Genomic DNA, 25,051 nt, shown 5'->3' with positions numbered 1-25,051 from the left:
AAGTCTCCTTACTTGAAAATTCTATTATAGTTCTCTTAATTATAGTATGATTATTTTAATGGCCTCACAATTAATCCAACAATTATTTTAGTGGGCTCATAATTAATTTAGTTGATTTTCTAGAGAAAATCAATCAAAAATTTTCTAACTAAGTGATCATCCCTAGACTTATCAATACAATGTCTAATTATGGGCTTGAACAAGCCTATCCTATAAATTTCTATCTCAAAAACTTACAAAGAAAAAAGATCTACAATAGAATTTAGAAATAATAAGTAAGAGCACAATAAGAAGAAAACTTGTTGAAGCTCGTTTAAAGTCGATGATGAATGCTTGTTGAAGTTTTGACTTCTCTTCGCTAATGAATGAGAGACTTTTCAACAATTACTAAGTATGTTCTCTTAGAAGCTTATTTAATTAATTATACTTATTTCTCTTTCTTTGATTTGTTTAAGAATATTCAATGCCTTCACTAAGAACTTGAGTTTTTCTCTTTTCTTTTCTCTTAGGCCACACTCTTTACTCTTGATTATATTTAGAAGCTTTTAAATTTTTTAAAGAACCCAGACTAGTCGTTTATAACTATTGGAGATCAAAAACTAGCCGTTAAAAATATTTAAAAAATTTAAAATTTTTATAAAAGTAGTTGTTACTGCTGTCAGCTAGTCGAGTCGACTCGAGTCAAGTAAGGGTCGACTCGAGTAACTACGAGTCAACTCGTAGTTAAGTAGGAGTCAGCTCGAAGAAATGCTCTGCTATCTTTTTTATAAGAGCCAATTGGTACTTAAGTGGATCGACTCCAAGTCTGTGCTACTTGAAAAATACATGTTAGAGTCGATTCTTTGGATCTAAGAGTCGACTTTAAGTCTCTTTCTCTTAATTTTTTATGATGCACCTTTATCCAATCATCTTCTTTTGCTTAAAAAATACTTTAAATACTTCTCAAACTTTAGAATTTGTTCTTTTAAACTTCTCCTTATTTCTTTAAATATTTAAGCTTATTATGTTCTCTATAACATAAATTAATTTTTCTAAGGGCATAAAATTATTAGTATGATATTCAAATATTTTGAACTCATCAAAATTAATCCTTGGATCAATACATTGCATACCCTTCACCTACATATTGCTTCAAAATTGGTGTACATATTTGTTTAAATTATTTAGATTTTAAATAATCTAATATATCTCCTCTCTTAGGTTGCTATTTTTGGGCAATAATGGTTTATTCTAAAGGTACTTATGCACATATACACATGCATGTGTGCACATAGGCATAATCCAAGCTAGCTTTACCGAGCTTGGTCTATTTTTGGCTAGACTTGAAATTAATTTCAAGCCTAGATTGTTTGTCTAAGGTTTGTCTGCTTGGCTTCTAACCAAGTTTGAAACAAGCTTCTTTTGAGATGAGCTCAAGTTGTTCAGATTGTTTAACACCCCTATTTTATCAGTGTACCGAAACTAAGGAGATGATAATTGGCCAAATCAATAGTCAATAGGATTAGTGTTAATGGTGTTGTTTAGGAGTCTTGATCTATCAACTAATTAAGACAGAAGATATGATGATTGATCTAATAAACGATCCAGATGGGATGTCATTAGTATGTCTTAATAAGCGATGCTCACGCTTCATGCCAAACATCATGGTCTGCCTTAAGGCCCTTAACAATGCCCTGATCAACATTGTGTGGTCATCACGAAGCTTGTGATTGCTTCATCTTCATCAACAGGTAACATCTAGATTTGACTCCACCCCATTCTCTCTTACTTTCTTCCAACACATGGTCATCAACAACAGAGTCATGAGATCTGTGATTGGATCTGAAAAGTAATCATCCTTTCTTGTTGAAAACTCACAAGGCATGCTGAGATCAAGATTAAAGGTGTGTGAACCATTAATTAGATCTCAATCTTGATTTGCTGGAATTAAGCTATCACTAGACTATTGGATCAACGGAATGGACGGATTAGAAAGATGCCCTCAGTGTTTCCCATGAGCAACAATTATGGATATAGCACCTCGGCAATATTTTTGCCGATGGGTGGGATCAAAATAGGAACATTAGTCAGTGTCCATGTTTGTCGATTTCATACCTGACACAGTCAGCAATAGTTTTTGAGCATTAGGCTCAAAACAAAAGCAGGGGCTCCTGCACAATCTATTAATTGAACCAATCACCATTACAACAGAGCAATAAATTGAGGTCATGAGCCTACTCCATGATGCACCTAGCTGTCACATTAATAAATTTTGAGGGATAACATGATTCAATAGGTTTATACGACCTGGCATGATGAGAAGAAACACTAAAAGTGGGCGATTATGCAAAGAAGATGATCTTTTATATAATTTATCCTAAAAATTGGCTACTAAAGTTTTTAATATATCGATACTCTTGGGATCGGATTTAATAGAAGAATCTCTTGCAACCTCCAATTTGGTGCTTCTGTGCTTACCCAACGATAGGAAGTGAAATGATGCATTGCATGTTGCATTCAGTATCGACCTGAGGCTTAAATGAGTGCTGACTTTAAAGTTCTCCAAATATACATCATCAATAGGATAATGCAATATACATTGTATCTACCAAAAGGTCTATAAATTCAGTGCATTCAAGTGAAACGTAAATTTGGAGTCAAATTCATCCAATACTCGATGCTCATCCAAATTAACATCAAGAAATTATCCCTTGTCAATTATGAGACATGATAAGCACCACAAGCACCCGGGCATGTTCCTGAATCCGAAAAGAAACTACATTGACCATTTCTTTGCAAATGAGTCAGTTTCCCGAAACACCTAACGTGGCCTCATTCAAATGCTCCGGATTATAAAGGATTTCGGGTCTTCAACTCCGACCGCTTTTAGAATGGAGTAGCTTTCCCCTACGCCAAGCCTATCTTTTGCCTTCAGGCACCCAGATGCCTTCCCACATTAAAACTATTATTCCCACCCCTCCAATCCTTCTCAGGCCGTCATATTCTCTCTCTTAAGCGCCTGGTTTTATTTTTTTCTCCCCTCCCACTTCCGTCCCCGTCTTTTCCGTTGCTTGCTTCCAGGCAAAAGCGTGAGCCATTCGGCGGGGAGGAAGCCTCCCTCTCTCTTTCTCTGTTAGAGGGCTTAGGGACTCCTCGCCTCTCCGTCTTCCCTCGCCGCCTCATAGAATCTTCTCTTGGATTCGAGGCGGCGCGACCGGAATCGACCGAAATTGGGGGCTTTTTGGATTTGGGCGGTTCCGATCGGTCTTGGATCCGTGAAATTTCCTTTTATCGGATAACATCGGAGGTCAGGATTGGACCACTGGTCGCACAGTTGTGATTCTTTGATGGGTTTTCTTGTTTTCGTCGATTAGTTTGGGGTTGAGGTAGCTGGATTGGTTTTTGATGGGGTTTTTTTGGATTCTTGCTGATTGCTGCCTTTCGTGGTTGATTTGGAAAGAATTTATAGTTCGATAATGAAATTGATGTTTTTCTTGGGGAGTTTCAGTTTGTTTTTGCCAGGTTTACCGCCTTTCTTGAATTAGAGTACTGCTATACTGTGGAGATACACTAGCGAGTACGATCATATCTCATGAAGAAATTGGTTTGTGCTGATAATCTTGGTAGTGTTCTACTTGCTCTTTTAGGCATGTTCGGTGGGGCTTTATTTGGAAAACATTGGTTTCAATTACATTGACAAATGCTGATATGGAAAATATTTAGTTCAATAGAATTGGTTCTTTGCCGGGACTGAATTAATGTATTTCGTATGATTTCGTTTTGTCACGATAGGAACAATAATGTTGGTCTTGGGAAGCACTGCAGGGTCCTTCAGAAGTTTGTTCTGTTGTGATTGATGATTCATTTTCTTGTTTCTCGCAACTTCTATTGGGGTTTTAATTCAGCTGGGTTACTTAGTTCTTGATGCGGGCTTTGTTGACACTTAGCTTTTTTTGGTGTTACTTTAGAAGGAATTTGTAGTGTGCTTATGAAATTAATGGTTTTGGGGAGGGTTTGTATTTGTTTCTACTGGGTGTTGCTACATTTCTTGAATTTGAGCACTGCTATTGGAAGTATGCCAGTAAAGACAATCATATCTCACAAAAGGGTACTATATATAGATGATCTTGGTGCTATTGTGCATGCTTTTTTTGGGAATGTTCTGATGGGGTATCCATTTGGACAACATAGTGATCCCCAACATGTTTTTGTTTCTCTTTATTTGGTTGGATTGGTACATGTTCTTTTGGAAAGTATTCAAGGGGTGTTTGGTTCGTAATCGAAATCGGAATGGGAATGAGAATCGGAATGGCTTGGAATCGGAATGGCCAAATCTTTCGAAGTGTTTGGTTCGTGACCGGAATCGGAATCGAAATCGAAATCGAAATTGGAATGAAAATTTGAATCCATAGAGGAGAGTAGGGATTGAGTTCTATATAGATTGAGCCATTCCCATTCCACCCTGAAATCGGAATCGAATCGGAATCGGAATGGGACTCCTCCCAACCAAACGGTTGGAATGGGAGTCATCCATTCTGATTCCGATTCCAGACCCCCACTCTCCCCAATCAAACACCCTCTTAGTTCAGTAGTAGTTGTTTTTTGCCTGGGACCAATTTAATATGCTTATTGATTGCATTTTGTCTCAAGATGAACCATAATAACCATAATTTCAGTGTGAGCAAGTGTTTGTAGGTCATTTGGAAGTTTATTTCATGCAGTGGAGCTTTTTAGCCTGTTCTAGATGATTGTCAATTGATTTTATTTTTTGGTGCAAGCCATCTGGTGGAGTTATTCTCCGTCATATCCAAGAATGCAAGGAAAAAAAGGAACGAACTGGATTAAGGGTTCTTTGGTTCATCATAATCAGCATTTCCATCTAGTTATTCTTTTGTGATCAACCATTTATTTTATCCTTTTTTTTCATGAATTAAGGAAAAGGATTACTTACTACCCCTTCTCTTTCCTCTCCCTTTTTGTCTCCTATCTTGTCTTTTGAAACCAACGTTGCTGTACATAACATTTGTCTCATTGGATGAGGTGCAGCATTCACTTCTCTTTCTCTATTCCTATGTGAGTTTGCCTATTAAATTATGTGCAAGGATGAAAATCCTTTCTGATCATTTGTCCATGCCTATGGATTTTTTACTGTTTCTAACATGTTAACTTATCCATGCCTTTATTTTCTCCTTGCAGTGATTGTCATTTTCTGACAACTGGTAGCAAATATGAGACATGGATTGAAATACAATATGCTAATTGTGACTAAAAGTGCTTGCCAGACAGCAGTTGTTATGAATTACTTTAGAAGCTAAGATTATTGCTGGCCTTACGTGGGGTGCCTTTTTCCTTCCCCCTTTTAAATCTTAGTAAGTAATAAATGACTGCGAGTAGCACTATTTGGTCTCTGCTTTAATTTGTTTGGCGCCCACCGCAACTTAGCATATTAGAGTTTATCTGTGCATTAGTTTGTGAATTATTTACCGACATATTGTCTCAATTTTATATTTTTTCCAAGTCGATCATCTGGGTTTCCGCATGAGTTGATTGTGTTTTTATTTTAAGAAAAATAGACATCTTACAGATTTCTAATTCAAGTGATTAAGTATTGTGAATATGCCAACATAGCCTGCTTGAAAATTGACTAAATATTGCCTACCACATTGTGAGCTTTAACTTTCTTAATTATCTTATGCAGCAATTTCTCACATTTGCTTCTTTTGGTTCACAGCTGAAAGCAACCATCCACTTTCTTACAGTTTATCTTTTACGTAGTCGAGATATATGGGCTGATTCCAGAATTTCATGGGAGGTGTAGATGACAATGAACCACCACTGAAACGTGTGAGAGTGCCTACAGTGGAATCAGGGAGGCTCTTGAAGAACTCATCTTTTTCAGAGCCTGTCACTTCTTTGGTAGGCCTAATGGCCAGACCCTTAGCATCAGAAGGAAAAGAAGACATAATTGGTTCTAAAGGTGTTATTAAGAAAGTGGAATTTGTTAGGATCATTACAAAAGCTCTATATTCTCTTGGTTATGAGAGAAGTGGAGCAGCTTTGGAGGACGAGTCAGGAATATACTTGCATTCATCTGCGGTAAATCTTTTTAGGAAACAAGTGCTTGATGGGTATTGGGATGAAAGTTTGGTTACATTGCGGAAAATAGATCACTTGGATGAGAATATTCTGAAATCTGCATCTTTTTTGATATTAGAGCAAAAATTTTTTGAACTTCTGGGGAAGAATAGAATTATTGATGCTGTAAAGATGTTGAGAAGTGAGATTACTCCTCTTGGCATCAAGAGAAAGCGGGTACACGAGCTCTCTGGTTGTATCGTTTCTTCTTCAAAGCTTGCTTTACTTGGATCTGCCAATATGAGTACAGAGTCTGCAAACTCACGGATGAAGCTGCTAGAGGAATTGCAGAAGTTGTTCCCCCCCACAGTTATGATACCTGAGAGGAGGTTGGAGCATCTGGTTGAACAAGCTCTGAATGTGCAGCGTGATGCTTGTTATTTCCACAATTCGTTGGATAGTACACTGTCGCTATACACTGATCATCAGTGTGGAACGGGGCAGATACCTTCTCAAACAACACAGGTTAGCACTTTCCTGTGATGGTCAGTTATTTCATAGCTTATGTTGTTGCATGTATGTGGAAACTATATATTGTCTTGTCTTGCATTCCTGACCAATTGGTCTGAGCATCATGCTTCAGAAGCTGCATAGAATTTGGCAGATAGTCCATTCACTTCCGTTTGTGGTCGATATGCAAACAGTTGAAGTTGATTTAAAGTCTAAGTATGTAGAAGGTATGATTTAAAACACATTCCTGGGCAGGTGAAATGTTATATTATGTACAGTCCTTTTCTAAACTGTGGGAAGTCACACCTTAAATTTTTTTGTTCAAAAGCTGCTGCTAGTTGATTATCATATATTATTCAAAAGTGTCATCTAATGATCCTGTTAATTAAGCAAGTTTCATATATTTATAATGAACCATGAATTGATAGAACATGAAATTGTTATCAGATCCTCCGCCAAACGAATGGTGAAAATGAGTTTGATGATATCGGTGTGGTAAAAAAAATTTGAAGTTTATCTTTCAAATCCTTTTGTGACCAATTATTTGTACAATCTTGAGACATGAGGGTAGGTGGGTGCTATCTGGTCATATGATTAAGTTATCTTCTTTCAGGTAATGTGTGAGTTGGAGGGGAAGCATTGAGTAAAACTTTTAGATTTACTAATAATGGTTAACTCAGAAGATGATCGTTATTGTTTTTTTTTTTTTTGGTTATGTAGATAGTAAGATGTTTGCGTGGCTCTTCAGCAAATTGACTTGCAAGCTTGTGAGGAATTTAGTGGAATCTATTATGCATTTATGGACGTACGAATACTTGGTTGTAACTTAATTGCTTGTATTTTGTTGATTTGAGATATATAGAGGAGTTGAACCTTTTCTTTATGGTTGATGTTCTCCGTTCTATTGAGAGTTCATATATTTTGCTATGAGGATGATAGAGACTGGAGCTGAGCAGAGAAATAAAAACATGGCATCAGCTTTGTATTCCATTCAGTTAGATTGGTGACAAATTTGTTGTTGTCTTTAAAAAGTTATGGGTTTTGAAAATGTAATAGTCATTTGCATATTTTCTTATTGGAAATTTTTTTTAATCCTTTAAGGACAATGGATATTAGAGATGTGAAGAAAATGGAAAAGCTGTTAATATGGAGTAAAAATATAACATTAGAAGTTCCTTCAGATTGTATCTTCATGTGTTTTGTTAGTCGGTGTTCTTTCTGTCTTTTTCTTTTTCCTTTTCTTTTTCTTGCGGGCTTAGGGGGTCATCATAGTTTCATGTGCATTTATCTTAGCACATCATGCCCATATGTTTTCATCACTTGTGAACAAAGTTGATAAGCATACATAGAGCTCTTTATGGTGTGAATATACATGCTATTGGGCTCAAATAACTTACCATTTTTTTTTTAGATTCTGATGAACATTGAACTGGAGCTGAAATATCAGATGCCAAGAATCCTTGTCTCATCAATTTTGTGTTGCCTTATGGGCCCAAAGTGTATCATTACAAGTTAGAGAAAATTTTATTATCAGTTCTTTGCTTCATGTTGATGTTTTAAAAATTGTGTGATTTGTTTTGGTATACTACCTGAGGTAACATAGGCAGGAGCATGCCTGCCGTGAAACCAAGGTTAAAGTTGATGGGTTGGAATTTTATATTATGAGTTACATAGTTTGTATTATGCAATGAAGGATCGACCTAAGAATCTTCTATATGCAATGAATAACCTTTTGTAACCTCCCTATTACCTGACACAACCCATTGAAAACATGGCCCTGTTAAGAATCCCTTGCTAGAACTTCCACTTGATATTTCTACCTCAACAACGGTTAATTTGCTTATACTGATTTCAATTTTTCACTCATTGGTGTGGACGCTTTAGTATGCTAATTTACTAATTTGTCGCTTGCGTGGGTAACAGGTACTGCATGGACACCACGATGAAATATGGTTTTTGCAGTTCTCAAATAATGGGAAATATTTAGCATCATCATCAAGTGATAGATCTGTTATTATATGGGAGGTAACTTTTTAGTTTTGGATGTTGATTTGATATTGTGCAATTATTTCCAGTTTTATGTAAACTTGATGACAAAAATTTGTCCCTTGTTCTAGCATCTTAGCATGCATTTAGAAAGTTACATGTGTTGCCTTTAACCAATGCTAACACATGACCTATTGCTAGGTTTTGTCAAGCACTATATGAGAGTAAACGTGATAATTTCCTGTAAATTAGCTAGTTGGATGTCTAATTAGTTGGCTAGATAAAATGTTAAGTTGTCGATATTTTTCATTTGAACTTTGGCATATTACTTGTTTCAGCTGGAACTTCTTGAACTTTGACAGTGCAGTGCAGAAATCTGATACTGTGATGGTGTTGGTGAATAAAATTTAGTTTCTCATGTATTTTATTGTATTTTTGGAGTTTTTCTATACAATTTCGAGTGGGATTTGGAGTCCTGATTTGAGTGAGATTAGTTTAATAGTTTTCTAATTTAGGTATATGTTGGGTTGGTAAGTGATGTAGTTGTTCTGATTTGATTTATTGCTCTTTTAGGTGTCTTTTTATATAAGGTATTGTGGATTCTTAATTTTCCATTAAAGATAGTTTTTTGAGGTTAGTTTCTTGGTTTTAGGATAGTCTTACTTGGGAAACAATTGATACTAAATTAGAGAATGGCTTATTAGTCTGGCTTCGAAAATCATTGTATGTGAAATTGTTGAATGAGTGAGAGATTTCTGATTGTCCAGGTCCGGGCCCTCATAAGCCTCTTTTCTCAATTCTTTGTCTCCAATCTATTATCTCTTTGTTTCATCTAATTTCAAGTCCTTGTTTGATTTCCTTTTATTTTATTGTATAAATAAGAGTGTTCCATGCACGAGGCTCCCACCACTGTAGGGTGGAGGGAGCATTAGATGTACTCAGCCTTACCCCGACATGCAGAGAGGCTGTCTCTGTATTTCAAACTTATGATGCCCAGGTCAAAATGGAGCAGCCTTACATTTGCACCAAGGCTTGTACTCTTTTACATATGTTATCTATCTTTTGTTAAAAGAATCTGCATGCACTGGTTGTTGAATTTTGCTTATGGATTAGGAACAAGCCCTCTTGTATAGTTTAGGACAAAGTTTGCCATACCATACTAAACCAGATGGTATGGAGCTTACTGTATCACACTGGTTTGGTACCGGTATGTGGTAAAGCGAGTTGTGCCAATATTTGGTATGCTGAACCAGCCCTGTACCGACACAGTAACAGGTTGGTACCGATATGAGGCCCAATACCGAGACGGCAAACCTTGGTCAAGAAATTCATTAGAATATTTTTTCTTCCATCCTTTACCATCACCTAAAGCCTATCTGCCTATGGTAGATTATTTGAATCATTATTTGATCATAATAGCCAGTTTTTCTCTCTTCTTCCTGATTCTTGAAAGCTAGACAATGAACAAAATACTTTATTTCAAACCAGTTGAAACTCATTCCTAGGACCTTCAACATGTATGTAGGTCATCCCTAATTTATCCTACATCACATTAGGCTTGGCTTTTGTCTCAAAACATTTATAATTATGGGTATGTATATTATCAGCTTGTGCTCATTCTTTTTGAAAACATTTTTTTCTCCACTATTATTTTCATGCATGAGTTTTACAACAATTTTGAGTTTTGAGCTAAGTTGTTCATGAAGTAGCTAAAGTCCTATTATTACTCATTTCAACCTATCAGATTGTCAGCTTGATTGAGGTGATCCTTTGGAGTAGAATGTCCTTATTTTGATCTGAAGCTAAAATAACCAAAATTTTGTTGCTTCTATTAAATTTTGCAATTACAATGGGATAAATTTGTATGAGCTATTTAAGTCTCTCTTTCTTCCCCCCTCCCCATCTTTGTGTGTGCATGTGTGATTGTGTATTCTTTTATTTAATTTTTAAAATATTTCATGGTATTTCCATGTTCATGCTTTATGGCAAGGTCACTCATAATATTATGGTGTGTGCACTAATTTTAATCCTTGTGTTATATATAGGTACGGACTTCTCTCTCTCTCTCTCTCTATATATATATATCTATATATATATATTGACGTATATAAATGTGTAGAGGATATCAAGAAGCATGCATTGAACTATTTGTATCCGTTGCGTTTGCCCTTCTTAGAATCATTAGTTTGAATGTTGACATCCTAATTTATACAATGAAAAGGCAAAGCCAAAACTGGAAAAGAACCCCAAGCAGAATTTCATGACAGATCAGACACTTCCAGTCCAACTTCCCTCTTATCCCTCCTAACATCCTTATCCATCTCTATGCAAGTCATTCATGACAAATGTCCGTTTACCTCTTTCCCCTCTTTCTTCCCTGCCTAAAATGAAAAATCTTGAAAACTCTGGGTATTTATATTGCTCTTTTTTTTTCCTTCTTGTGTGTACTCTTTTCTCCATCTTTCTTAGGCTACAACATTGCATTATCTAAATTTATTCAGATTTGTTTTAATATTTATTTTTTCTAAGTTAATGTTCATTGAGTGTGCACAGAGTATTACTCTGAAAAATGGCTTGGATTAAATTAGCTTTTATGCTTGCTTCATCTCTGTAAATCTTTGTAGTTAACCTGTTCTGTATTTGCCCTCTAAGTTTTCTAAGTGTAATCTTTATGGCATGTGTGTGTATGAATTTTTTATATATATGTATATACCAGATGCATTAGCATATGCCTGTGCAGCAACTTGAGCATATCGTCAGCTTTAAGACTTGGATACCAGATAGAATAGCTGTGGATTCTTAGCTCTTTTGGAAGCCAAATAGCTAACCAGCGGGTAGGTACTTTTAAGTCAAAGTAGCCATCCCTTGTTCAGTTATCCATGGCTTATTAATATCACTTGTTTGGTTGATGTTTGAGTTTGAGGGTTAGTGTATGAAGTGATGGAAAATGTTAAAAGGTAAAAACAAAGAAGAGAGTGAGTTTTGTGGATTAATCATACCCTCCCATAAGGAACCTTTGGAGCATTGACTGGCTATCTTTAATATCACCTTTTGCTTGTATTTGACTGGTTAAGTGAATAATCACCTCTAAACCAATTCCTTAACATCATCCATATAGAGCTAACAGAGCCTTATTTTAAATGCTCCAAATTAACCTTGATTTCAAAATCTATTATGTAAATTTAAAAAGACTTTGATTGAGTGCTTGTAGATTTGTTGAGCATAACAATAACACATTTTAAAACTTTCTGCTATAAATAACAATAATATTTGTTAAACTGGCATTGTAATAAATTACTTTTCTTTTGAATTTTAAATGCATATGCAAAATTAGAACTATTCAATTTTTATCGCTTTTTTTCCATATAGTTCAGGAATAACATATTTTTATGTATGTATGTATGTGTGTATGCACATGTGTATCTATATATTTACATAATTTACATAATATAGACACTCACTCCTCTTGAGAGGAGCAAAGTCCATCTCATGTATGTAGAATATGGAAATTTTCAAACATTTAGGATTTTGTCCAGTGTTGTCAAAAGTGCTGGGCACTCTTAAGTGACAAGATCTCTTATTGATCGAGGCACTCATCCGAGTAGAGTGAAGCGCTACTAGTTTAAAAGAAAATAACTACTTTACATCCTAATAATAATAATAATAAACATGATCTTAAATCAAGAGTTTCATTTCAAAAATTAGTTGTATGCATCACAATTAGCAACAAAATGTCATGATATATGCCTATGCATTGCAATCAATGTAAAACTAACGAAATTTGTTCCTGAAACAAAAGAAGGAAAAGAACATAAGTGAAAGTAGAAGAGCTATAATCTTCATCAAGATCCACTATATCATCATCATCATCATCATCATCTATATTCTCATCTCCTCACTAGATTTATAGCCCTCAATTTCCTCTTGTTTCCTTTGAATCAGCTTCTCCCTCTTCAACATTTACTATTCTAGAACTTGAAGCCTTTCCACTTGCTTTTAATCTTGCTTGTTGTCTGGTGTAAGTCCTCATATTTTCTCCAACCCCAGATGCCCTTGCTACATCACCCCATATCAAATTATCATCTTCAAATATCAAATCATTTTCTGCATCTGAAGTGTTGGCACCCATCTCTCCAATTAACCATTCATTACTATCATCAATGTTATTTAGAGAGATGGGGTCAATGATATTTCGTATATCATGACGACCCTTAGGAGCTAGATTGTACTTGACATAGACTAGATCATGCAATCTTTGATGCTCAAGTCTATTTCTCTTCTTAGTATGGATCTGGTACATGAGTTTAAGAATAAAATTAATATTTGAATATTTCTACTTGCTATACTAGTTACTAGATATTGAAATTTTTTTAGCTTAGCAAATACAAGCCTTAAAATGGACTTACATGCTCAAACACGCTCCAATTACATTCACAACCAGCTGCACTACAAGTTAAACTCAAAATTTTGATCGCTAATTGTTGTAGATTTGGGGCTGAATTTTCAAATAAACTCCACCACTCAGCTGCAAAGTTATAAGCAATTATCAATTACTTGCTTGTCTAATAGAAAGCATATTCAGATTTTAAAACAAAGCAAGTATATTATTACCTGGAGCTTTTGCGTTTCTTGATCTTACTGCCATAGGAATGTCTAAGAGACCCTCACCTTTCTTATATAGTGATAATTCAGTCATAATTTTATCTTGCATATCTGTAGGTGGGACTAATCTTTGGATACACTGGTCCAACGTATTAGTAATTTCTTCATCAAACTCAGTAGTTGGATTGCTATAAAAAAAACTTTGGGTTTAAGAAGTGATCTGCTGCATGCAATGGACGATGTAATTAACATTCCCATCTTTTGTCAATGATTGAAAATATGTCTTTATACTTCTCTTCATTACCATTGAAGGCCTTTTAGATGGTTTCCTTAGCTCTATCCATAGCTACATACATGTATCCCATGGTTGGCCTCTTCTCATTATCAGCAAGTCAAAGAACTCTAACAAGAGGGCCCATAACCTTAAGGATGGAAACCACAAGGTTCCAAAATGAAGGCATCAAAACAATCCCAATTGTCCTTTTTCCCTTTGCATATTTAGTCCATTTATTCTTCACCCATTGATCTAATGCAAATATGTTTCTAAGATTGTGCTTTTGCTTGTGGACCCCTTGTAATATGAGAAAAGTTGTTGAAAATTGAGTCTCCATATCTAACCAATTCTTTCTTGCTTGTAAATTGCCTCAGCATATTCAAAGTACCAATATGGTTGTAAACAAAGCCAATAAAAAAAATTGCTCTCTTTCGTGTCCTTTTGATTTGTGGAATCTTCCTAATATCTTCCAACATGAGATCTATACAACAAGTTGCACATGGAGTCCTTTACAAATATGGTCTCTTTGCTTCTGATAACTTGCATAATGTCAAAGGAAAAAAATACTATTGTCACCATATGTTGCTGTAAAATAACATGAATAATCAAAATATAAAAGTAATCATAAATTTTTAACTAATGGTACTCACCAGCTGCCATAAAGTTACTTTTATTGTTAGTTTTGAACAACATTTCTCTCTCCAATCTGCTTCACAAAACTATCAAGTGACTCAAATGTTGTCTCCAGTTTTCATAAAAGAGGATGCATCAAGAGATTCCATAAATATTGTTCCTAATGGACAATTCAGTCTAGCTCAACTTCTTTTTAAGTAGTGGAACTCTCAATTCATGATAGGATGGGGGTTTTAAATTTGGACCATGCCTCTCAATAGCTTCGATCATCCACTTGAAGCTATCTAAACGGGCAGCATTGAATGCTATTCCTGCTTGATAAAAGAAGCAGGCTATGCATTGAATTGTTTGAGCTTTTGCCTTTTTGTCACATGCATCATTTATATTTGTTTACTTAAGTTTGCCTTTTTTTTCTTGCTGGAACAACTTTCTCCGGTTCTTGAATCATAAACATATCCATAGGGCCCTTTTTTGTGAAGCCTTGGTCTTCTTGTTACTTCCCATTTCTATTCCAATTTTCCCATCCACTCTTTTACCACTAAAATTCAGTTCATGTACTTCATCTTCTTCATCAACATCATCCCCAATTCCAAGCTCATCATAATCAGGCAATGAACTGATTATTCTGTTTTCTTGTTATTCATATAACTCTCCAATTCTTCCTTAACTTTAGGAGGACATTTTTTGCATGCTACTGCATTTTTGAACTTCTCTACTTGATGTTGTTTTGCTCGAAATATTCCACCTTTAGTTGTTTTATCACAAAATACACAAGTTACAAAATTGGGATCCTTTGGATCTTTCAAATAATTTTATTTCCAACCTGGATCCTTGTTATTGCTTGAAGGCCCCCTTCTGTCGCCATTCTTTTTCTCTTTGTCCTAAAAAAATGAATTTTGGAATATGTAATCTGAATTCTGGAATTAAAAAAAAAACACAGCATAGAGCAACAAAGTATGGACCAAAAACAGGGAATCACAAGAAAAAAAAGAAATTACAGCATGGGCAGCCCAACAGCATAGTGAGAGCAGGAAAACTAAAAAACCAATAAAAAATTAATATAAGGAGAGAGATGAAGCATAGATTTGTTGGCTTCTGCCCACAGAAACAGAAAAAAAAAACAGCCCGGCAGCATATAGAGAAAAGGAGAGGGATGAATCACAACTTTGTTGTCTAGAAATCAAAAAACAAAAAAAAAAAAGCAAATAGAAGAGAGAGGAATCATTGCTGCCTAGAGATAGGGAAGAAGAAAAGAATAAGAGAAGGGATAAGAAAAGCTTGTTGGGGGGGGGGGGGGAGAGAGATAATAAAGAAATAAAATAAAATAATACCTGGTCGCTGGTTTTGGCAGAAAGAGAGCTTTTTTCTTTGGTTCTGATGGCCCTTTCTTGTTTTCCTTGTCTTGCTAGCAAAAGGACATCCTTCCTTCTTCTTCTCTTCTTGAAGAAAAGTAAAAGGATGTTCTTTCTTGTTCTCTTTTTGAAGAAAAGTAAAAAGGACATCCTTTTTTTTCTTGTTCTCTATTCTCTAGAATCTTCTTCCTTTTGACTGATGGCTTTTCCTTTACCTTTTTCAATATAATATCATTGCTTGTACAAAAAATACCGCTCAATATATTTGTCTAAACTATTTTAATGAAGGATAGAATAGTAACTTCAAAACATAAGTAAAAGAGAAGTAAAGAAGGCCTGGAGTGCCTTAAATGCCTGGCGCCTAGTTCCTGGTGCCAGGCGAGCACCTAGGCAACATTGCCTTGCTTGGTACCCCTTGAGGCGCTAAGCTCTCGCCTCACCTCTCTTGGGCGCCTAGGTGACCCAAGCGAGCGCCTTTGACAACACTAATTTTATCTAATGCTTAGTCGCAGGAATGTTCTGTTAGGATGGTGTACCTGCTTCCAACTCTCCTCAAAAACTTGTTCTTGCACTTGCTTTTTAAGTATTTTCTTATTTAAAATTCGAGAGACCAGCTTCTTGTACCTCCGCTGGCCTGATTCTAGTGAGCTCTAATCATAATATCTAAATCATACTAATATTATTGGGTTTGATTATTTAAGATTGAATGTAGAGTCCAGTTTTAATGCATTCCCAAATAGATGGTATTCTAAAGTCATCTAAAAGGCTCCAATTCATAGATAGAAGTTATCGTATGACCGTTCAAATTGTGACAATGTTCTATGATGGGTGATCCATATAGAAGAATATTTCAAAGCTTAGTCAGATTGAAGGCACCTTATGTGTGCGATAGTCTTCATGTCTTGTACCAACAAAAAATAGTCTTCATTGCCAGATTTGAACATGATTTGTGGTACAGTCAGATGTAAAGACTCGTATATATCATGTATATTGGAAAAGAGAATGGGACTTGAGTAAGAGCTGCTGTAGGTGCCTATAATCATTTCTTTCTATGAACATGACTTGGAGCAATAGCAAGAAGGTAGGACTTAATATTTTCTTTATGATTATTATTATGATTATTATTATTTTTTTTTATAGCAAGCTTTTGCCGATGTTTGGTACAAGATGTGTTTGTTGGCTAAATTCCATGGTAATTGGGTACGATACTCAAAGCACTTTGTACCAAGCATGCTGGATGAACATGGAGGAAAAGGCACCTTACCTTAATTGAATTACAATTTCATTATAAGTTCTATCAGCCCTTTGTTGTACCTATTGCCTCTTCTGACATAGGTAATTGTTATGCAATGGCCCAATACATATCCCGTTACCCTTTCATGTGGTTCCACCTAGGTTTTCAAATGAATTCTTTAAACTGCCATATGCACAACCTAAATGGTAGAGTTTGAGCCTAATGGACCAATTGTGTTTGGTTAATGCCACTGTTGTTCTCTGTGTGTCAATTCACTGGAACAAACTTATATAACCTTTACCAAACTGCTGTAAGATACATCATTATGGCATTCTACCCTCCCATTTTTCTGGGTAGATTCTAATTTATGTTGCTTATTTTTGTCCCTTTCTCTTGGATTTCCTTTATGATTTCATTCTAAAATTTTTGGAAGTTCTGGCTTCCTATAGAGTCAATGTGTTCTACTGTTCTCACTTCTTTCAGATATCTTGCAATTCCTTTTTTTTCCTAATTAGCCATCAGTCATCAGAAATAAATTGAAATCTGTGTTCTTTATTGATATATCCATCCATTCTTGTACTCCCTACATCAAATTGAATTCCATAAATGCAAGAATATGAAGCTTGTGTTGCCAAAAGAGAGGAGGGGCAGCCGACTTCTTATTTTGCTGCATGATATTCCAAGTGGGGTTCTGGGGTTCTGCCAAGGGAGCAGGGAGAGAGCAGAGAGGTACTATGCAGCAAAAGGTGCTCCATGGCCATCCTGTAGGTTAGTTACAATGTTTTATGGTATACATGAATCTTTACTGTGTGCCTTTCAGAACAAACCCTCTCCCTGTGGAAACCATGCCAAATCATGCATCTAAGATTTGAATCACTGACATAACTTGAGACAAGAGAGAAGAAAAAGGATGAGGAATCTAGATAAAAGTACATTAAGTCATGTAATATTGTTTATTGAGGCTTTGCAGTTTCATGTCTCTTGAAGTATTAATTACATTGGGAGACTTTTTTTAACCAAATCTGCTTAGAAAGGGGCTACTTAACTGTATGTTCTGGTGCAAATTTTTTCCTTATACTTTTTCCATTAGATTAGTGGCAATAGGTTTAGTAGATGTCATATTGAATCTAAAGCTATGAGAACATAATAGATAAGAAGGTTTTAGTTGATTGTAGGTGTTAGTAGTTAAAAAGGATGTTGTGTCTCGATTCATCATCTGTGAAAAATTATGATGTAATCAAATGACGATATTGGCAAGATGTTCTGGTTTTGCAGCTCTACTTGTTAAGATCAAGGAAGGCTGAATCGTCCCAAACCATCCTATTTTGGGCATGCTGAATTGTACCGGCAGTAGACTGGGATGGTTCTGGCCTTCAAAATGAGACATCGATGAGGAACCTGGGGAGGGAGTAGGAAAGAGAGGAAAAGAGGGAGAGGGAGAAATAGCCTCCGGAGGGCTGGCAAGGCGACTGTTGCTGCTGCCAAGGCGATGGGCCTTGTCCCGATCTGACACTGTAGAGAGGGGGAGAGAAGGAAAGAGAGGAAAGGATGAGAGAGAAGGGGAGGGAAGGAAAAGAAGAGAGAGAAACGATACAGTCTGGAATGACACTTATGGTAAAGCATACTAAGTTTTAGCATGTGCATTGCATGTGGGAGAAAACATGGATAGATAATTGGTCCTTCTGGCCGTTCAACTTCTTGTTAGATTGATGTATAAGAGTACATCTTATATCATTCCAAATTCTATTCCATTCTGGGTTTTCTCATTTTCTTCTTCAGATTTTCAGGGTATGGCCCTCCATGTTTTCTCACCCATGCTGATCTGGCATCCCCCTATCTTCTCTCACATGCTCCTTGTTCAAAGGGTATTTGAGTCAGCAACTTTTCATTTTGCATGTGATATAATAATTTGGGCTTCTTTGTCTCACATGCCTAGCCATGTGAGATGTTATGTTTTAATGATCACATTAGATGACCGATGATTCGTCTTGGGGAGTTTGCTCAGTGTCACAGTATAAATTCTCTCTTGGTGCTTAATGTATTCATTGGACATAATATTGAATGTTTAGTAACTTAAAAATAATATATAATGCTAATAATACATAATTGAATTATCCCTGTTGTCAGTACACCTTTATAGTAGAGCCATGACTCCACACATGGATGGAGCCAGAATTATATTCTTTGTGGGTGCATGTCTGTGTGTTTATCTATTGTTTTCTTTGTTTCCTTTTTTATTCTCTCCTTTTCTTTTCTTTTTTTTTGGTGGGGCAGTTGTTGTTTGGGGGGGGGGGGGGGCGGCGCGGGGATTGGGGGAAGGGAGGCAGAAACAAAGAAGGGGAAACATAAATGAAATAACATGATTATAGTAACTTCTCTGGGGCTTTATAAATAACATGCCTAAACAGTTGTAATTTTAATATGGACTAGTATCATGATATATGCATTATTTTTTTAATGTTAGATTATTAACTTGTTCTAACAACCGCCATTGATAATTACAAAAGAATATAATTGCTGTAACATGAAAATCATGACCATCATTTAAATTCTTGAGTTCATGTTGCTAACAACTAGTGTGGGCTGTGATTGTTAGATAACCATATTGTAGTTGTCATAATGCAAATATAACACTTAAACATGTTTTTCATCCTTTTTATAATAATAAAGGTTTCCTACTTGCCATGTAGAACATAGTGAATATGACACGTGCTAAGATAGTTAAAATTTAAAGAAACTCAAATGGAAAAACAATGATATGTGCCATCTGAATAAAAGCATATGTTGTGGTTTCTTGAAGCTAGATATATGTTGTGTTACTTGGACATTCATGTCCAGCTCCCACAATCCGTGTTGGATACATATCATAATGGAAATACATTAGACACTTGGAAAAGTAACACTAATCAAAGTTTAATTGCAATTTTTGGAAATTGGTAGATTGTTGGACTCTTTCAATGATGAGCTCAACCTTCTATAATAATGTTAAAAAAGTAAGCTTTTGTTCTTTTTTGAGATGTTAAGGATGTGGGTTCCAAAATAATTTTGCAAATGGTGATTTTCTCTAAAATCCTTAAGCTGATTGGGAATTTTGGATAGAAACATGCATATCGATACCTAACAAATAATATGTTTTGACATTTTCATATAAAATATTTAAATATATATTTTAGTTAGAATCAATTTTCTATGTATCTATGTATTTCTTTTCTCTCTTGCTGTGCCTGAATCTAATTCTTAAGTTGGTGTCCATGCAACACATCATATATGTGCCGTCCGAATTGGACTTGCTAATTTTTATCATTATTAAAAAAAATTCAAATATCTTGTTGCTCTAATAAACACTTGAAATTGGATATGTGCAATGCATGTTAGCATGAAAGATAAAACAAAACTTTCAACTGCATCATCGCAAGTTTATTTGTAAAAGTAATATTATATTTTGGAAAATAATTCTTGATTTGGAAGCAATGTATCCATAAATTAGACTAGGTTCCCAAAGGAACTCCAAAATCTTTCTGTATTTTTATCCGATGTACTTTCAGTAATACAATTTGATTTGGAAGAAATCTCTCTATTTTTGTCAGGTTGGGTTTTCAAAAGCAATCCAAAATATCTCCATGTTTCTTCCTTTCTATCGGTTGTAATTAATGATAGGGTAATTTATATATTGTAGAAAAGTGGAAGGGTATTTTTGGCATAAACAACGACAAAGAGAACCCAGAGAGAACATTGTTTGATTTAGGAACTGTCATTTTTTTAAAAAATATCATAGATATAGATCCAATAAGATGCCATATGATACATGAGATTATAGGATTTATAAGCACGGCATAGTTAAAAGACAGAAAAAGAGGAAAAAAAAAAAAAAAAAGTAAATTATCTAATCTTTATAATTCTAAAAGAAGAAGGCTAAACAATGTAGAGATAAACATCTATCATAGAAGAAGAGTTCATGATCAAATAGGATAAATTGAGGAGTTGTGGATGAGAGATGATTAGTTTCTGCATATCTCCTTGGATCTGGCTGTGTTGGTAAAGCATTAGATTTGTAAGTTTGATATGACTCTAACTTATAGGATCAGGATTTTAAATTTTGTATCAAAGGAATTAAAGATCTTTCTATAGGTACCCAACAACCACCATTAGTTATCACAAGACCCATATCAAAGGAGTGAAAGAACTTTCTATATATATCTTGCTAAATACTTGGTAATGTGTGATTGGGAAAAGCACTAAATTTTAGGAGGTGGGAGCAATACACCTTCCCTTCACTCCCCCTCCCTTTGTCTGCAGTCCGTCTTCTCTTTCTTGGCTGCTGACTCCATGTGAAACTGGAATTATTTCACAGGGTTATTGGTATATTGAACTTCAATTTGAGTTTGATGATTTCATCCGGTTTAAGAAAACTAGTAGTAAATTCTTAACTATTTAGGATACCAGGATTCTTAGATCTAATCATCTTTGCCATTGGACACTTAATTTTGGCCATTTTGCCCAGAATCTGATAATGTAGCTGGCTTTCCTTGATACACCATAGCTGCTGGACTTGCTTTTGCTTATAACCAGATCCAATTCAATTTTTGTGTTATGTCAACTATTTCCTTAAGTGACAAGGTCTTGCATGTCCTGATAGGCTTTAAGAGAGCTAGTATTTATTCAGAAAGGAAGCTTTTCTTTGCTCAAAGGAATGATTTGATTTTATCTCATCTATTTTGGAGGCAAAGGTGCAGTCTCTTATTTAATGGTTAATGTTGTGCAAAATTTTAGGTTCATGAAGATGGAAGAGTTTCACTGAAGCACACACTAACTGGTCATGAAAAACCTGTCATAATGGTTGCCTGGAGCCCTGATGACTGCCAACTTCTCTCCTGTGGCATGGAAGAGGTCGTCAGGCGCTGGGATGCTATCTCAGGAGAATGCCTCCACGTATATGAAAAAAGCGGTCTTGGTCTTATTTCTTGCGCTTGGTTCCCAGATGGAAAGCAGTTGCTTTGTGGTGTAACAGACCAGAACATCTCCTTGTGGGATTTGGATGGAAAAGAATTGGAAAGTTGGAAGGGCCTGCGAGCAACTAGAACATCAGATATTGCTGTCACAAAAGATGGCAAATGGATTATAAGCTTGTGTAGGGAGACTGCTATATCATTGCTTGATAGGGAAGCAAAACGAGAGAAGCTAATTGAGGAGGAGCAGACAATTACTACATTCTCACTCTCAAAACATGATAAGTTTTTGCTGGTAAATCTTATAAACCAAGAGATCCATTTGTGGAGTATAGTTGATGAGCCTATGCTGATAACCAAATATAAAGGTCACAAGCGTAGCCGACTTGTAATAAGGTCCTGCTTTGGGGGATTTGAGCAGGCATTTGTCGCAAGTGGAAGTGAAGATTCACAGGTATGAAATACATGGCACATTTATATAGTCTTCTGATCCTTTAATCTCTATTTGATACTTTATCAATGCCTGTTTGGTTGGAACTCCACGATATGTCAATCTTATGCATTGCCCTGAGTTTGTTTTGCATTTGTCCAATGAGCTAAATGAGGTGGCTTATTATGGTTTCTGTTGCTTGGATACCTCATGCCTGAGCTGAAAGAGGTTATTTATCAATTGGTTTCTGCTTCAATGAGTAGAAATACCGATATGCTTTCATGAATTTTGGTAGGCATAAAGATATCAGCTTTAGTCGAGAAACTGAACTCAATAGTCGATAAAGTACTTGGACTCGGATATGGAGATACCAGAATTATATAGTTCCATTCTTCTTCCTTGCCTTGCCGGTAGTCTATAATTTGACCTGTTAATCTCTTCTCATGCCTAAAATGGCAGGTTTTGGATACACCTTGACTGCATCTGTGACCATGACTGCCTTTGTATCTAACTCCATGCTCTGTAGCACTCCTCTTGTATCAGGCGAAGGAGCACCTTCTCCACTCGTGCAAACTTTACCAATGCGCATTCTTATTCCATCTCTTAAATGCCACAAAGAATTTCCGTTAAGGTTCAACGGGAGAGCATGGCGTCCCACCATCTTGGATGTGATGAGTTGGGAAATGGACTGGGAAGGGATGGGACATCAACCATCTCAAATGGCGGGATTCAGACATAGGACATGTTGTTCCACGAAAAAAATTGGGAGTCTTCACCCTACTGTATTTAAAACCTTGCTTTCCTTATTGTTTTCAGCAAATGTCCCATATATACATCACTTTGTTGAGGAGTCGAGCTTCCCATTTCATCAACTCTGTATTTTCCTTTAGGATGTAGCTGAAACGACTTTCCCACCACTGCATATTAGTTCTATCTTTAAATTTCATCGATATGTTTTTGGGGAAGAAACAACTTTTTGGTTTGGACATGTTTTCCAGTGTTATTTTTTAAATGACGACTAACATAGAAAATGGAAATAAGAAGATTCCTATTTCTTCTTTTGTTGGGAGATCTAAATACTTCCAGGGAGGTCGAGCCTCGGTAATGGTAAGGTTGGTCTATTGTGATTTGGCCATCACAGGTTTGAAATACGGAAACAACCTTTTTATATGTTGGGGCGTAAGGCTGCATATATTTGACCCCCTCGAGATCCTGCAATGGTGGGAGCCTCTTGCACTAGGCTGCTCTTTTTTCTTTAATGTAAATACTTCCAGATATGATTCCATGATTACGGTGTTGCTGTGCAATCTACTATAAACTTGTTATCATTCTTAAGGGATGTTCCATATCTTGAACAGTACTTTGTATAGGAGATGTGCCTTTGGTGGGATAATCCCCTGTTTGGAACTCCTAGCAAATTTGCATAAGAAATTCCATACTCTGGGTTTTGCTGGAAAAGTTCTTAAGCCTTTCAAAGTTATTCGTCTATTGGTTCATCTCCGCCGGCAAATTCTGAGTCAATTCACATCGACAATCTTTCCTTTATAGAAGGCAGTATGTTTTTGTTCTTGTTTCTCTTATCAAGTGTGGTTTCTTCGCATCCATAATTTCATTAGGAGTATTTGAAGTTGGTTGTCTGCTACCCTATATTAGTGGTCGAACCCTGAATTCTATATCTAATCATATTACTTGAAGCAACTCTTTTTTATAAAGGAGGCACAAGATGCCAATGATCAGAGAAAAGTTTGAGAATCCGACTTCTGTTGGTTTTGAGTCAAAAACATGCTTGTGTTGAATGCTGGGACTTATTTATTTTTGTCTGGTATTTGATATTTGGCCATTGAAGACATTTCAATCTAACACAAGTCCAGTGCTTTTTGTTGATTTATTCCCTCTTTTTTTTTTTGACTTATCAAAAACATTGTATTGATGGTGCTGGGATGTTTATGTTTCAGGCTTGTTTGATAGTCTGAAAAAAAAAAAGAGATGCACAAATTTGATCCTGAAAATAAATTTTCTTGCATCTTCCATGCTCTTTTCATCTTTCTTTTGATTGCAGATGGTTGCTTTTCCATACTTGTCACTTGATGTAGGATTTTTTTCCCCCTCTCACCAGTGATGTAATATCTGCAATACAGGTGTATATATGGCACCGGGATGGTGGGGATCTCGTACGGGCATTACCTGGGCATGCTGGTGCTGTCAACTGTGTCAGCTGGAACCCAACAAATCATCATATGTTGGCATCGGCTAGTGATGACCATACAATACGTGTATGGGGGTTAAACAGGGTTAACCTGAAGCGGAAGGACTCTGGTTATTATTGCAACGGAGTGGTCCACCAGTGCAATGGAAACAGCAAATGAACATGCAAATATGGAGCATTGAGAACTTAAAAGGAATTTCTTTTGATCATTCCTTCATTGAATGTACATTCTTTTACTTGTTCTTTGGGGTTGACATACAATAGCAGACAAAGCCTGTAAATATAAGGCCGCTGTCTCTGCCAATAAATCGTGTACTTTGACTATTTTTCAGTTCCTCCATTTATTTTCCTAATCGAATCAGTTTGGTTGTTTCGTGCATATTTAGTGATGTCTTCACACTTCTTTCTAGGCGATATTTTGTTCTTGGTTTCCTCATTAGTGGCGTTTAAATCTAAAGCTTTGCATGTTTTTGCCTTCTGGGAAAATTACAGTTTTGCCTGACTATTTGATCGAATTGCAGTGATAACTTCTTGGGTTAGAAATTTTAAATTTGGTTTACCATATTGATGTGCTGTGATCCTATAGCTTATCCACCATCCGATGTTGTTAGTTGGCCATTCCAAATGGCAAAATTATGTTCTCTTTGATATTTCTTTGAATCACATCTGTTTGCATTTTTGGTTTTTCTCTACAATGTTGGGTATTTTTCTTCCTAAGCTATATAAGAGTTGAATCTTAACAATAGCTGTTCACCTCGGCTGCCATCCTCATCGGTGCTGAGGAGGGCATCAAGCATGAGGTCACGATCGGAATGGACGGAACT

At 36.0% G+C, this 25,051-nt stretch overlaps 1 protein-coding gene across 3 annotated transcripts; it reads left to right on the top strand.

Annotated features, from left to right (window-relative positions):
- The first annotated feature begins 2,885 nt into the window (after positions 1 to 2,885).
- LOC105033215 (WD repeat-containing protein 26 homolog) lies at positions 2,886 to 24,606 on the top strand. Of its 3 annotated transcripts, none has more exons than XM_010907917.4 (6): positions 2,886 to 3,286; positions 5,176 to 5,348; positions 5,711 to 6,579; positions 8,488 to 8,589; positions 21,416 to 22,045; positions 24,160 to 24,606. In XM_010907917.4, the coding sequence occupies exons 3-6, from the start codon at positions 5,785 to 5,787 to the stop codon at positions 24,385 to 24,387; spliced, it is 1,755 nt and encodes a 584-aa protein (XP_010906219.1). In that variant the 5' UTR covers positions 2,886 to 3,286; positions 5,176 to 5,348; positions 5,711 to 5,784; the 3' UTR covers positions 24,388 to 24,606. The 3 variants fall into 3 exon arrangements, with proteins under 3 accessions (XP_010906219.1, XP_010906218.1, XP_019702132.1); XM_019846573.3 differs by lacking the exon at positions 2,886 to 3,286 and adding an exon at positions 5,020 to 5,052; XM_010907916.4 differs by lacking the exon at positions 5,176 to 5,348.
- Positions 24,607 to 25,051: the final 445 nt, after the last annotated feature.

This window comes from Elaeis guineensis, chromosome 2, assembly GCF_000442705.2.
Source record: "Elaeis guineensis isolate ETL-2024a chromosome 2, EG11, whole genome shotgun sequence".
Lineage (NCBI taxonomy): Eukaryota > Viridiplantae > Streptophyta > Magnoliopsida > Arecales > Arecaceae > Elaeis > Elaeis guineensis.
This window is presented reverse-complemented; position numbering and strand designations above follow the sequence as displayed.

Coding starts and splice junctions, on each gene's coding strand:
- LOC105033215 (XM_010907916.4), top strand. CDS start 5,785: ATGGGAGGTGTAGATGACAATGAACCACCACTGAAACGTGTGAGAGTG. Junction 6,580..8,487: donor TACCTTCTCAAACAACACAG/GTTAGCACTTTC, acceptor CGTGGGTAACAG/GTACTGCATGGACACCACGA. Junction 22,046..24,159: donor GTGGAAGTGAAGATTCACAG/GTATGAAATACA, acceptor TCTGCAATACAG/GTGTATATATGGCACCGGGA.